At 43.9% G+C, this 15126-nt stretch overlaps 1 protein-coding gene across 30 annotated transcripts in view; it reads right to left on the reverse strand.

The window, feature by feature from the left end:
* Nucleotides 1-15126, reverse strand: part of DOCK9 (dedicator of cytokinesis 9) — a 282088-nt gene that overhangs the window by 66903 nt on the left and 200059 nt on the right. For 17 of the 30 annotated variants that reach the window (XM_047720303.1, XM_047720297.1, XM_047720307.1 and 14 more), the window contains exons 27-32: nt 14972-15043; nt 6843-6989; nt 6544-6627; nt 5760-5871; nt 2249-2427; nt 1687-1800 (exon numbers count right to left, since the gene is read on the reverse strand). In XM_047720303.1, coding sequence (XP_047576259.1) covers nt 1687-1800; nt 2249-2427; nt 5760-5871; nt 6544-6627; nt 6843-6989; nt 14972-15043 — 708 coding nt within the window. Of the gene's footprint in view, nt 1-1686; nt 1801-2248; nt 2428-5392; nt 5435-5759; nt 5872-6543; nt 6628-6842; nt 6990-14971; nt 15044-15126 lie in introns of all 30 variants that reach the window. The other 13 variants (XM_047720295.1, XM_047720292.1, XM_047720287.1 and 10 more) reach the window with 1 other exon arrangement.

Here is a 15126-nt window from a genome sequence, read left to right on the forward strand (position 1 = left end):
AGGTCTAGCATGTTCCCCTTCCACAGCGCAGATGTCCAATATTTCCTCAGACTGTTTTTTCCCTCAGACAAAGCCTCCCATGCTCTTTCTAAATGGAACACTGGTTTTTCTCTCACATCAGAAATCCTCCCAAATGAGCAGCAGTGACTTACAACAGCAGCACGGAAAAGCTGTCCAAGCTTGCAGCTTCGTGTGCACTCTCAGGCAGTGGAGAAATTGTTAATTTTGAAGTTCTGTCATAAAAGGGGCTTTTCTTTGGTGATTTTCTCAGGATTGAAGATGTACAAAGAGGTAGCATTATACCCTGAATTCTTTAGTCAGATCAGAAAAGCAGACAGGTTCAGAGAGCACACTTGTGAAATACAATGTTGTATGGGGTGAGATGAGTGTCCTTCAGAACTACAAAACACATTTTACACATAAGGCGCTTCTCAGTGTGACATTATTTAGGACATGTGTTCAGAGGTGGAGAGATAGCATTAAAAAACAGGACAATGCATCCCTGTGGGGCCAAAGGGACAGAAACGCAACATGAAAATTTCCCAAGCGCATGCAACAATCACGGTGTGGAAAGACTAACAACCGAGCTCATTTCTGGGTCCAGAACAAAAGGGAAAGAAGGAAATTACTACACCGGTAGCACGTGTGCAAATGAATGGCCGATGGTCTCCATCCCAAACATATTGAGATCATTTCTGGGATCATCCTTCAGGCAACTTAATTTCCAATACATCTTCCAGTGACTACATGAAGATGATATAAATTATAGTGGTCAGTTTCTGAAGGTGGGGCCGTACGTCACTCCTGTTGGCCTCCCTGACATCAAGTCTGACTTTCTAATTTTACAGACACAGAGAAACTTTAGCCCAATGATGTGGATCTTCCAAGGCTGAGTAGCATGTTACCATGAGAACGAGCTGGCATTGAGCTCTCAGAGTCCACAGGTTAAAACTATGCTCTCCTTTTTAACCTCCTCTCTCTGTAAATCTTTGCTGAATTCAGAGATGGTCCTTATGTCTTACAAGGTATGGTCCAACAGAAAAGCATGGTTTTAATAATGATTTTTATCCCAAGAGTTGAAGGTTTACTGATTGGCCCCATCTTAGCCAGAAATGATATTAATCAAGAGTACTATGGATTATTATGGTTTTAGTGGCAAAAGAAACAAATAAACAAAAAAGGATGGGTGTGTTCTGGGTTAAATAGTATCCCCCCGCCGCCAATTCATGTCCACTGAGAACCTCAAAATGTGACCTTATTTGGAAATGGGATCTTTGGAGATGTGATGAAGACAAGGCAAAATGAAGTCCTCCTGGATTAGGAGCCCTGCGTCCAATCACTGGTGATCTTCTAAGAAAAGGAGACGACTTCAGAGATGATACAGACACAGGCGAGGAAGAAGGCCGTGTAAAGACAGAGGCCAAGACTGTCATGATGCAGCCACGAGCCAAAGAATGCAAGGATCTGGGGCAAGCACCGGAAGCTAGGAGAGAGGCACGGGACAAACTTTGCACACAGAGCCTCCAGAAGGAACCAACCCTGTGGATACCTTGACTGTGGACTTCTGTCCTCCCGACTATGAGAGAATGAACATCTGTTGGTTTTGGCCACCCCATTTGTGTTGCTCGGTGACAGCAGCCGCAGGAAACACATGCAGGCTGCGGCCAGGTGTGTATGCTTACGTACACTGCCGGGGTTCACGGGGAAGGGCGACACGTCCCTCACGTTGATCCGCTGGACATTCTCAATCAGCAGACCGAACAGAGGCAGGTAGAGAGTGGCTATCCTTGCTTGATGACTCTGAAAAAACCCACATGGCCAAGTTTATCCCATGGCTCTGAGCCTTTAATGATGGACTGAGTGGGCACTGGGCCAACTCCTGTATTTGGATCCTTCCTATAAAGACGGCTATTAGCGGGCACCTGGGTGGCTATCAGTTGAGGGTGTGCTTTCAGCTCAGGTCATGATCCCAGGGTCCTGGGATCGAGCCCCGAGTCAGGCTCAGTGGGGAGCCTGCTTCTCCCTCTCCCTCTGCTGCTCCCCTGCTTTTGTCCCTCTCTTTCTGACAAAAAAATAAATAAAATCTTTAAAAATAAATAAATAAATACCGCTACTAGATTTTAGTGTGTAAACAGAGAAGATTCTCAGTGTTGCTACCACTAAATTTTCTGACGGGTTACTTTCTTTATATTACTTAAAATAAAGGACATTTATCAATCCATATTTCCTTCCATTGGAGTCCACTCACCCTTGAAGCATATCTGTCATCAAAAGAATGCTTTATCAGCAGGTTCTTGAGCACGCTGATGGCAATCAGCCGGACCTCCCTAAACTCCTGGAGGGCGGTCCCCACCTCCCTCAGTAACAGGCCCACCAAGAAGTGGTTTCTGCAGAACTCGTCCGTTAATGAATAGTCAAGCTGGAGATCTGAAATGAGGATAGAAACTGCTTTAGTTACAGAGGCCATCATGCACTTTGAATAAATCAAAAGCCAAAACCACCCTCTGCATTCAGCCCACCCTGTGCGTCAAGAGATGATTAGACTTAGCTTCAAGTGTAATTCAAAGGTCAATTATCTAAAATATTGCTCCACGTCTTACCACATCAGACTCTTAAATTTAAATACAGATAACTGCACCAGATTTTGATTTTAAAAGACACGACATCTTGCATAAATATTAAGTTAGTGAATAGTTTTAGTACCGATTTTTAGAATATACAACAACATGCTACATTACAAATGAAATTATGTTATTGACAAGAAGGTAAAAAATAAAGTTACTAAAAAAATAAAGTTACTGTCTAACTGACACTCTAGAGAAGTAATCTGTACATAACAAGCATGTAATTAACAAAGAATAGATATACATGGTCTATTAAAATTTTTTTTTACTACTTGAGTTCATTAATCCCTCTTCTGGTCATGAAAGGCTATACATTCCCATTAAAACCCAACGTGCTTAAAATGAACAAGTTAGCATATAACCTCTATTCTGCTGTCCCTGAATGAAGAACTTACTTAACACAATTTAAAAAAATATACTCAATACTTCTGCACCTCTAAAAGCAAGTTAAAAAAACGAACATAAACTAACACTGAAATACTGAAAGCACCACACTAAACCAGTAAATCATCAGCAAGCTGAACGATCAAATGGAAAGCTCTTCCAGAGAACAGCTTGAAGGAAACACAAAATCTACTGAAGGAGGGTAAGTAAAAGTGGCTACGCATCCCTCCAAAGCTGAAATATGCCTGTCAGTAAGCCGTGGCTGGGATCTGAAGTCATACTGAATCCATTACTAGAGGAAAATCTACAGAGGCCTTCTTTGACTTTGATTCCCCATTAGTTACTTCCCAACCTACCCCAAATACTGCCCCAAGTCCTATGCAGAAGCAAGGGAAAATATTCATCCTTCCAGAACAATCATGTCCACTGAATGGTTTTTTTTTTTTTTAAGATTTTATTTATTTATTTGACAGAGAGAAATCACAAGTAGGCAGAGAGGCAGGCAGAGAGAGAGGAGGAAGCAGGCTCCCTGCTGAGCAGAAAGCCCGATGTGGGGCTCAAACCCAGGACCTGGGATCATGACCTGAGCCGAAGGCAGCGGCTTAACCCACTGAGCCACCCAGGCGCCCCCACTGAATGGTTTTTTAAACTTTCTTTACCCTAAGGACAGCGCACAGCTTGAATTCACACAAAACCCTTAGGAAGATACCGTCGGCTTAACTGTGCACGCGCGTGCATGCAGAGAAGGGGTAACGGGAAGAAGGGAGAGGAGGGGAATGCTACAAACACGGACTCCTAACAGTGCCATAAGGACATTATCCGTAGGTCACCCACAGCCACCTGCCGAGGGCAGGCCCCCTTGGCACCAAATACCCTGACGGTCGACTGAGAGCGTGTATGAGTCTCCTGGGCACCTGAAGGATTTCACGTCCCTCCGTTCTGCAGGACAAACAACAGGGCCCTAGGGAGTGTAGGGCAAGGCAGGCATCAGCTCACATTCGCTGCCCAGCCACGAGGTATAAAGGACGACCCCCAGTACCCTGAGAGGAGGAAGCAAGAGGGTCACAGTCTCCAAGTACGGGTGGGTTAGTGACTGCAAGGTGAGGGGAGTGAGACAAGGTTTAGAGCGCCGCTGGGGTCCTGGAGGGGGCAGGAGGAGACGCAGCAGGCTCCATGGAAGAGGCGCTGATTCTCTGGGGAGGAAGGGGACGATTCCCCCAGAGGGGTGCTGTGTGAGGCGGAGGAGAGTCAGGGGTGGGCACGCCATGACGGAGATGCTGGGAGCCAGAAGGGATGTCTGAAGTGTGGGCAACAGCGGGGAGTAAGACGAGACAGGTGGGATTCGGGATGCCAAATACCCAGTCATTCCCTTGACCCAGGACGCTCAATCCCTAGCTTTCATCTCATTATCACCCCCAAGTTACCTTGGCAGTGAGGCTTTTCCTGGCTACCCTCCCCCACGTGCCCTGCTGCTCATATCATACCCCTACTTGCCCCACTTTAGTTTTCTCTCCTCAGACCTCATCGCTAACACTGCACAGACTTCACTCAGGGAAAACAGCCTGGGATTTTCATCCTTGTCGTCCACGACTGTCTCCCAAAGTCCCGTATGCCCAGACTCGGTTGGTGCCAGGTAAATAGGTGTTGAATGCACGAATGCCAACTCCAGGGCCCCAATCCCCCTTCTGGCTCTTTAAAAGGCAGTCCAAGTCACTCCTGGAGAAAGACATTTGTGTCTCTGAACCAATGCTTCTGTGTGTTTCTCTCTGAGTTTCAGACGCCATTGATTTAGGGTGTCATTAATAGTTTGGTGGCGTCCTTCTGCTTTTTCTATCAGTATAAATAATCAATCCCCGTGTATGCACACAGCACTAACCTCGGTAGTATTAACTGACAGACCCGACACACTAATTTGATTCGTATGACTTAGTGAAGACAAGGAAATCTCTACGCATTTGCTCTCTTCAAACTTTAAGATACAGAACAGTTAAAGACTCAACATGCAAACATAAAATGCACGTGAAAAGCCGTGTTGCTTCTGATTAGGTTACTGCCACCACTATAGACAAGGACCATGAAAATGGTGGAATAATACATTTTTGGAGTAAAGGAGGGCATTCTGTTTGTTGTGCCTTTTAAAGGGATATCCTAGAGGACATAGAGATCCCAGGAGCAAAACCCGGCTCCCTCCCAGGGGTGTTAACAGCAGTATCTTAGCTACAGTGAGAACAAATTCACTGGTTTATCGCAAATTTAAAAACGAATCCGAGTACATGGCAAATGCCTAAACGAAGAGCATATGTAAGCATTTCAGCAATGACTTGCATTCTTTTTCTTTTAAAGGAGGAAAATGCAAGAAAGCAAGCATCACACCCCACACCTACCTACAGGAGTGTCATTTGACTCCACAGTTGGTGAAAGAAAAGCTAATTCATAAGAAAAAAGGAAGAGTGAAACAAATAAAAATAAACTACAGTAAGTAAAATGGATTTCTATTTAAGCAAAGGAATTTTTCAATGAAAAAGAGTCACACTGACATGACCTGTAGTCTAGTAAGTTTGCTGACAAGTTAAGTTCCTATACCGCATTTTAGCAGTAGTTTTTTATATGAAAATTTAACAAGAAAAAAATGAATTCATCAACAAAAAAAATCAGAAAATTCTAATGTCATATCTCAATCAATTCTCTTTTATTAAAAATGAATGGCTTTTTGTGAAAAGACCCAGATTGACATATGTGAAGATAGATTACCTTGGTATCTCTGAATCCTGCCTTTCCCAAATGGCATTGGTAAATTCAAAGGTATATAATGTTCGTGATTGCACACCACACGGAGAAATTCAAACTTGTATTCAAAGAGGGTCTGCAGGAAACGACAGTTAGTGAAAGTTAAATGCCTCACTGACTATTTTATACAGCATCCTAAAAACCTATTAGAAATCATACAACCAGTTGTTAGCGTCGACCCTCCTACAACTGCATGTTCTGTACTACGTCAGATTTTCAGAATGGCTGTAGGCACTTGTTTGAAAACTGGAAACACATTTCATCAAACAATGTCCTCCACTGACTCTTAGAACATTTATTATTTATGTTCCTCCTACTTCAAAAAGAATTTCAGGCAGCTTGTAATTATAGACACAGACTTAATACAATAAAAAAAAATGAGTAAGGCAGAGCTTTAAAATAGACACGCTAGGGAGGAGATAGATAATTCTATCAGAGAAAGCCTACATGGTTACTTCTATCTCCATGTTAAACAAACCATGATTCGCAACACATTTACTTTTAATTTTGTAGTTGAGAAATCTTCTCAGTTATTTATGAGAAAATCAGTTAGTATGCTTATTTTACATTCAGAACTACTGTATCCCTAATGTCTTACACATTAACGCAAGTACTAGCAAGTATCTCCAAAAGAGGGGACAAGAATGCCTCTGGGATAGAAAGAAACCGTGACATGAGCCCGGAGAAACAGCTGGGTTTCTGGATGTCAATCAGGAAGACAAAAACCAGTGTGCAACACACACGCTACCTTCGGGTCTCCAGGAGCAAAGCAGCTGATGTAGTTGTTGATCTGCTTAAAGACAAACCCCCTGTCCATGAAGGTGAAACATCTCTGCAGAGAAACAAGCCACAAAGGGGAATATTTAGGCCCCAGTCTTTTTTTCTTTTTTTTAAGTTGGGTTGAAATCAGCATTTACTGTTCATAAATTTATCCTATAGCATAAAAATGCACCATTGGCATTGATTGGGCACCAACTGTATACTAGTCACTGCTACAATGAACATTTCGCCACTTGACTTACACCCTGCATGCCCTGAGGTCCCTACCTTGATGAACACAGCAAGGCTGTGATTTGCATTTTTAGACGCCTCCGGATTATCTCGAAATTTCTGAGTTATGTGCGGCATCAGCATATTCACAACAGTTTCCACAGCGTGATGATAGGACGCGGGAAATCTCTGGTTTCGTAATAACTAAAAAGAATTTAGAACAAACCTGTGTTATTTTTAAAGTGGTGACCCTCTGGGGGGTGGGGAGGGAAATTTCATTCCCAAAGTCCATTTTTGAAAAAACCCAGAGCTCCAATCTTATTTATCTAAAATGAGACAAGAGAAATGATTTTTTTCTTCTTTCAAAATACTGTACAGGTATTCTGATACCTGATGTAAGTGGTGTGCATTAGACCTGAGACCCCAAACTTCAGCCCGAAAAAGATGTTCTCGGAGGTACTTGTAAAAATGTGGAGATGTGGGGCGCCTGGGTGGCTCAGTGGGTTAAGCCGCTGCCTTCGGCTCAGGTCATGATCTCAGGGTCCTGGGATCGAGCCCCGCATCGGGCTCTCTGCTCGGCGGGGAGCCTGCTTCCCTCTCTCTCTCTCTCTCTCTCTCTCTGCCTGCCTCTCTGTCTACTTGTGATCTCTCTCTGTCAAATAAATAAATAAAATCTTTAAAAAAAAAATGTGGAGATGTCCCTCTTCTCCCAGAGATTCTCATCAGAGCTGCATTTTTACTGGATACTTCTGGTGGCCTCAATGCCTGTACCTCTCAGAGAACTCTTTAGAAAACAGTGGCTCAGGTTTAAGCTTCAAGAATTCAAACGGAAAGTAAACAGATCTGAGACTGTATGTCACCGGCTCAAACTGCTTAAAAACAGTCCTCTTCAGGGGTGCCCAGGTGGCTCAATCGGTTAAGCTTAGGTCCTGATCCCGGGGTCCTGGGATAGAGCCCTGCATTGGGCTCCCTGCTCCGCAGGGAGTCTGCTTGTCCCTCTCCCTCTGCTCTTCCCTCTGCTCTCTCTAAAATAAATAAATAAAATACTTAAAAAGGAAACAGTCAAATTTACTTTATATAATAATTTCTCCCCATCAGGAATGCTTACCTATGAAATTATACAGATCTCAAAGTTAGCTGTCATGGACAGTGTATCTTCCACACATCAGGCACTGCACTGGTACATGTTTTTATGTGCTTTTCCATTAAATTCTTATAAGGTTTGACCCTCATTTCACAGGTAGTTGGAGAGCTCAGGTAAATGTGTCTTTAGTCAAGAACTAACAAGTAGGGGCGCCTGGGTGGCTCAGTGGGTTAAAGCCTCTGCCTTCGGCTCAGGTCATGATCCCAGGGTCCTGGGATCGAGCCCTGCATCGGGCTCTCTGCTCAGCGGGGAGCCTGCTTCCTCCTCTCTGTCTCTGCCTGCCTCTCTGCCTACTTGTCTGTCAAGTAAGTAAATAAAATCTTAAAAAAAATAAAAAACAAAATTAAATTAAAAAACAAACAAACAAACAAACAAACAAAAACCTAACAAGTAACAAAGATTCAAACCCAGATCCACCCCGAGTCCAAGGCCTGTGTTCTTTCTGCTCTTGAGACACTTGGCTGCCCCACCCATGTGCCCAATAAATGAGAAAAATTACTGACTCCTGAAACGTGAAGGGAGCTGAATTACATGCTCCATGACATTTATCCACTCATGCATGTGATTCTAACAGACACAACAGGGGGCTATATTCGCCCACATTTTACAAATGAGAAAACTGAAGCTTAGAGAGATTCACTAAGTACTGACTTTCCTTCTCCCTTTCAGGGGTGAAACCCCTGGGTTTCACAGGTGCATGCTGCTGCCCAGCTAGAGACTACATTTCCCAGCCTAACCTGAGGCCAGAGAAAGGCCATGTGACTGAGTTCTGGCCAATGGGCTTTAAGAGGAATACCATGCTTTTCCCAGCCTTGTCCATGGGATGATTGCCTTCCAAGTCTTCACCACTGCCTGGAACGTGGCGCAGGGGGTGAGCCAGCTTTTCAACCATGTGGATGAGGGTGACACCTGGGCTGGATAACTGGAGAGGAGCTTGAGTACTCGAATGACCCTGGGGAACAAGCCCCCCACTCTCAGAGCTATCTACTGGCTTATAATTTTCCAAAAGAGAGAAATGAACCTTTTGTCTTACTTAAACCATTATTTTGATCTGTTTTACAACAGCCAAACCCATATCCCAGTATCAAGAAACAGTATTTTCTAAAACTAGAACTGAAATCTAGTGATTTCTACATGCATTATTTCATGCATCAAATACCAGAACCTATTATGAATTTTGAAATGCCAGCTTTACAATAATCTCAATTCTTAAACCAATAATAAAACAATCTTTGCAAACTTACAAAATCAAGAACCCAGTGAAGGAAGGATCAAGTAATAATAATAATAAGTGTTTGAAGTTTCCCCACTTCCAAAAACAGAACTGTAAAATTAGAAATGCCAAAGGGATTTTGTTCTATATATGCAACCCATAACTCTATATCCTGAGGGGTCAGCCTAAATAGATGATCGCTTCCTGGACCCCAGGTCAGGCCACCTCTCAGACCACCAGGCATGCCTGCCTGCTACCCAAGCTGGCTACTCCTGAAAAAAGGTCTCTCCAGAAATACCTGACGCCTCCAGAATTAGTCGATGGCTGCTTAAACCATGAAAGTGGATGGTTGGGGTTGGCACCACTTAACCTATTAGTCACTATTATCAAAACTAAAAGTGGGACAACCAGATACTTTAAGACTCCTGATGTGATGCAACAGCACCAGTTATGAAGTATTCTTGCCCCAAAGCAAACCAAACCTAAATCGAACTGAGCTTCAACATCATACAAGTTTACGGGAACCACGGGGGACAGAGGACCATGCCACGTAACACTGTGAGGTTATGATGTGGGAAATTCTGCAGGACAAATGGTCCCCCCATTTCAACAAATAAACTGCATTAAAAAACAAATAAATGGAGAAGGAACAGTTTGAAAATCCAGGAAACTTCAGAGACACATCAACCACATGCAATGTGCAGACTGTGTTTAGGTCCTGACTCGGACCAGGCGATGGTAAAAGGGCATTTCTGAAACAGCTGGGGAAACTGAATACAGACAGGGTGTCCGATGGTAACGAAGAAATGCCACTGACTTTGTTGAGAGTCATTATGGTATGGTGCTTCCATCTCTTTCAAAGGCTTTATCTGTTAGAGGGCACACTCAAGATTTTATAGATGAAATGACAAAATCTTCAGTGATTGCTTTTAAAATGCTCTAAAAACTGTGATGGTGGACATAATGAAGTCGTAAGGGCAGCATGCCAGTAACTGCAGAAGATGAGTGACAGAGCTTCAAACATAGGGTTCATTCAACTTCTCTCTTTCCTTTTATGTTTATTTAAAAAATTCTACAATAATTAGTTTTCATTAGAAAGAAAGAAAACGTCGTGAAGAACAGTGGATAATTAACACACCAACGGAGCAACGAAGCTGCTCTGTGATCAGACGTCAGCTCAGTGCCTTAAAGACTGAAATCACAAACACGTTATCAGGAGCCCTAATCTGGCAACAAAACAGTGAGGTAAGAAGCCTCTAAAGGTGATAAAGACCACAATAATTAGATGTTGTTATGGAGACTACTATCCACTGAATTGAAAGAAAATGATCCATGATAATGGGCAGCTGTCCAGGGTGGTGAGTACAGACACGCCAGCTCGAAGGAGAGGACACTGAGACTATGTTACAGCTCCCTAAGATATAATAAATAAGCCTATTAGCTAATAAACTTCATTTTCCTGGCCTTACCTGGGTTATGAGCCCTTTCTCCTGCTTCATGCTCATGTCTTCTCCCCAAATGTGGAAGCTCCCCACCAACCTCCACATTGATTTCTCACTTTGGAGCTTACACAGACCCCTTCCACTCTGTTCTCTAACTGTGCCCAGCTGAATGTCTTTTCCCCCCCGGGATGGCATCAGCTTCGGGGCTGGCGATGCACCATCTATGCCATTTGCATCACTTCTCCGTGCTCTGTGTATTGCCAGTGACTATTCCAAACAGGTGCTCGGGGATGGAAGTATGGACGCTCCCGTTCCGCCATCACGCATTTATAGTGGGGGGGGGGGGAGTCCGTTTAAACGGGCAGTCCGTTTAAAACATGAACCATACCATCCTTTCCCTACTTTTCATTTGAGCACTCTTTCCTTGCTCAATTAAGTCAGGAAATGGTTGATGGCTAACCTAACTAAGGTTATATATTCATCCCATCCTAGGCCACATTTTCCAGCTTGCGAGACGTACACCTGTGCAATGCTAGCAATTTGGCTTGACTCAAGGTGGGAGGAGAGGAAATTCCAAAAGAGTCTGCTGAAATTATAGCTGCTAAATATAAGTGATAGAAAAGGAACACTTAAAATGTGTTGAGCATAGAGGCTGAGTGGGGTTCAGAGTTGGGAACTCCTTAGTAGGCCTTGACAAGGTCAGTTTTATATTTTCCTCAAAAACTGCTTATTGTAAATTCCAAGCACATGTCACCTATGGAACACTTGGGTCTGGCACGGTCATATGTAATCAATCCAAACTTCCAGGTCCATCTGCAGTAGTAAGGAAATTGCTTATTTTAGATGCTAGTTCAAAGGGACGCTGTGATTTACAGCCTTCCTCGGCAAATGGCACAAAGTGTAGTTGGACTGGCTGGGACATGTGGCCATGTTCAAGAGTGTAGCATTAGAAACAGACCTACCAGCATGCACCTGCTTCAAGGGCATCTCCTTCTACATAAATATGCAGTAGACAGAATGACCCCATTACCAGCAAGAGTGTTCACCCAAGGCCCCAGCTCTACATAAACTGGCCTCCAAGTGTTGGTCTATGCTAAAAAAGTCTTGGAAAGGGCACTTTCATCTGCACTGAGAGCATTATATGGATCTTACATGAGCCTGTGGCCCAGGTGCCCCTACTATACAGATATGTGCCTGGCCATGGCATTTTAAGAAAGACTCACCAATGAGGAAAAAAATCAAGGTCAAGATTATAAACACATTGCATGTACTAATAATCCTCAGTCTAAAAGTATAAAAACTCTCAGGGAATTTGATCATGATTTTGGAAATCACAAATGGCACAGGAATGGTGAATATGAACTTGTTCTCTCAATTCAGGACCCTGGGATAAGGGACGAGGACATATACTTCCTAAGATGTGAATAAAGACAGACCTAAAAATAACTGACCCAAACACGTAAAACTCATTACTCCTAAGATATGAGGCAAAATGAATAAAATCTTCAAAATATGTGAGAAGATCAATAATGTGATTCGGGGAAGGCGTGGCACGGTGTCGGGTGACACGGAAGAAGTCAGAGGGTAGCCCTCTAAAAGTGAAATGTTAAATTCTCCAAAGTGGTAAGTAGGTATTTTGAATCTCTTTTTATAGTAAGTTATCTTATGGCTAAGTTTTCTCCTTTTGGATGCTAGAGTGTTTCTTTTTATGCTGGATAACAATTTCTAAATAAACCACTTCCAAAAGCTCTCTGAACATTCTTTCAGGACCAAGATGTAATTAACGTACAGAAAAGGTTGTGCTGGGTAGCATTTGAGCAGTCTGTTCTAAAAAGTTCGAAAAACTAAGTGTTAGAAGGCCCAGGAATGCTGGAGAGTTAAGTTATAAGGCTGGAAAGGGCGGATCACCTGGGAGCAGCCGGTTGTGACTCTAGCATGACCTCGAGGTTCTGCTCTGCTGTGTGACCCCGGGCAGGGCACCTCACGGGTCTGTACCCATCTCGACCTCTGCGGCACAGGGGCAGAGCTGGACCAGAAGGGAGCTTTCAGGTCCCTACCATCCCTATATTTTTATGGTTTAATTTAGCATCTTGAGAAAAAAACACAGGCAGTTAAATTGCTCTATTTAAATTTTCTATCATGGTTCCCGGAAAGAGATGTTATTGATACTTATACTTCCTTTTTTTTTTTTTTAAGATTTTATTTATTTTGGCAGAGTGAGAGAGAGAGAGAGAGAGCAAGTGCACAAGTATTGGGAGTGGCAGGCAGAGGGAGCAGCGGATTCCCAGCTGAGCAGGAAGCCTAATGAGGGACTTGATCCCAGGACCTTGAGATCATGACCGGAGCTGAAGGCAGACAGTTAGCTGACTGAGCCACTGAGGAGCCCGATACTTAGACTTCTGTGGGTGTTTTGAAAGTGTTCATTACCTCTGACCATTGCTCCTGTGGTCTAGTCATGCACTTTCCCACCTAAACTCTGTGAGGGCACAAACCATGCCTCATTTAACTTTGCAACCCTTGAGCCTGCATATAAATAAAAGGCTCTCAATGAATACTTTCTGAACAAACAGTTATATTTTTAAATATATTCAAGTCACCAATCTTTCTGGAGTGATTACATTTATTTAGAGCCAAAAACAATGAAAAACCCATTGGGGCCTTGTTACGGACTAAATTGTGTCTCCTTAAAATTCGTATGTTGAAGTCCTAACCCACAGTCTCAGAATATGAACATATTTGGAGACAAAGTCTTTAAAGAGGTAATCGGGTTAAAACAAGGCCATGAAGGTGAGCCTCAGTCCACCAAGACTGGTGTCCTTACAAGAGGAAAAGATTTGGACACAGACAATGCCGGAGGGAAGACAATGCACAGACCCGGGGAGAAGAGAGCCATCTACCAGCCAAGAAGAGAGGCCTTGAAACCAACCCTAAAGACACCTTGATCTCAGACTTCTAGCCTCCAGAATTGTGTGGAAATAAATCACAATCGTTGAGGCCAAACAGGCGGTGCTACTTGCTGTGGTAGCCCAAGCGAACCAAGGCAAGCCCACAGCCTATCTTGCGTATGACACTTGTAACATGAAAGTACTACATCCAAGTGACCTGCACGCATGCGTGTGCGTGTGTGTGTGTGTGCACCCACACACTTAGCTGCATACTGCCAAGTGGATAATCTGCTAGGTTTCTCACTTGGCAGGCTATTCGGGCATGATTTAGATGGCGTGTTACTCTGTGGAAAGCAGGGCCCACCTCCATCTGGCATCTGCCTGTGCACTAAAACCAGAATTAAAAGAAGAAAAAAAAGAAAAGAAAAAGGAAACCACCTGGTCAGGCACCCACTCGACTACAGGAAGTATGGCTTTCAGTTCTGAGCTGCCAACCTTCTAACCTTCTGCCCGACAAAACCCAGCAGCCTTTCCCAAGGCTTTCTCCCAGAGTCTGATCTGGGAGATCTGGGAGGCCCGGTGCAGGGAGCCTGGACCTTCACCCTCTCTCCCCGTGGCTCCCCTGTCCTCCCTTGATTCGTTGTGAAAGACTGCTGGGTACCATGACCTGCTCCCTGCACTCGGGCCTCCTGCTCTCCACGAGACTCAAGACCCTGCACAACACAATGCAGAGAGCATTCAGGGTTGTGATGGCAACTCCAAGAGTATACACATCTCAAAAGGGGCTTTGTCTCTTGACCGCCGTGTTTGCCTCATTAGAATCTTACAAAAATGTATCTACACTGAACCCCAGACGGCCAGCAGTAGCCAGTCACACCCAGACAGGAATAGGTCCAGAGAGGACTGAAGGGACAGGCTACAGGTATCCCTAGGATGCCTTCAGCATGGGGACCCACAGTGTCACACACACCCAGGCCCCTCAGCAAGGAGCTATTTCAGAGTCCCTTCACTGCTTCCAGAGTACGTGAAGTAACATCAGACACTCTCGTCTAAGGCCCTGAGAAAGGTCTACAATGTTCAAGACTCGGTAATTACATTTAAATTAAACGCTTAAACTGTTACTCTCATTTCAACAGACTTGAAGACTTCCAAGCTATACAAAGGAGAAGACAGAGTTTTCTTTGGACTTAGTAACACATGCTTCGGGACAGTGGGCTTTGGAGCCAGACTGTTCTCAACACCCAGCCCCCTCCATTCACTAGCAGTGCAGCCTCGGCAAGGAACTCACTCTGGGCTCAGTTTCTTCCTCTATAAAATGCGGGGTAGTACTTTATGACAGTCCTGTGGCTTTAGTACTTGGAATAAAATGCTTTCATACTTGGAAAGCACCTAGAACTGTGCTGGAACTGGCAACAGAAAGCGTTCATGAATGTGAGCGACAGAGCACCGAAAAGACTTTCCCCTAAGAGCCACCACCCCAGCCCTGATAGGAAGTGACATACCTTAACTTTGGAGTTCTCTATCAAATGCTGAGCCATGGATTTTATCAAAATGTCAAAGAAAAACCATGAATACTGAAAGAAAAAAAAAAAAAGGATCCAGGTGAGATACACAATAATCAGGAGGCGAGGTGTTTACTCTCTTAGGCTGACAATGT

This window comes from Lutra lutra, chromosome 3, assembly GCF_902655055.1.
Source record: "Lutra lutra chromosome 3, mLutLut1.2, whole genome shotgun sequence".
NCBI lineage: Eukaryota > Metazoa > Chordata > Mammalia > Carnivora > Mustelidae > Lutra > Lutra lutra.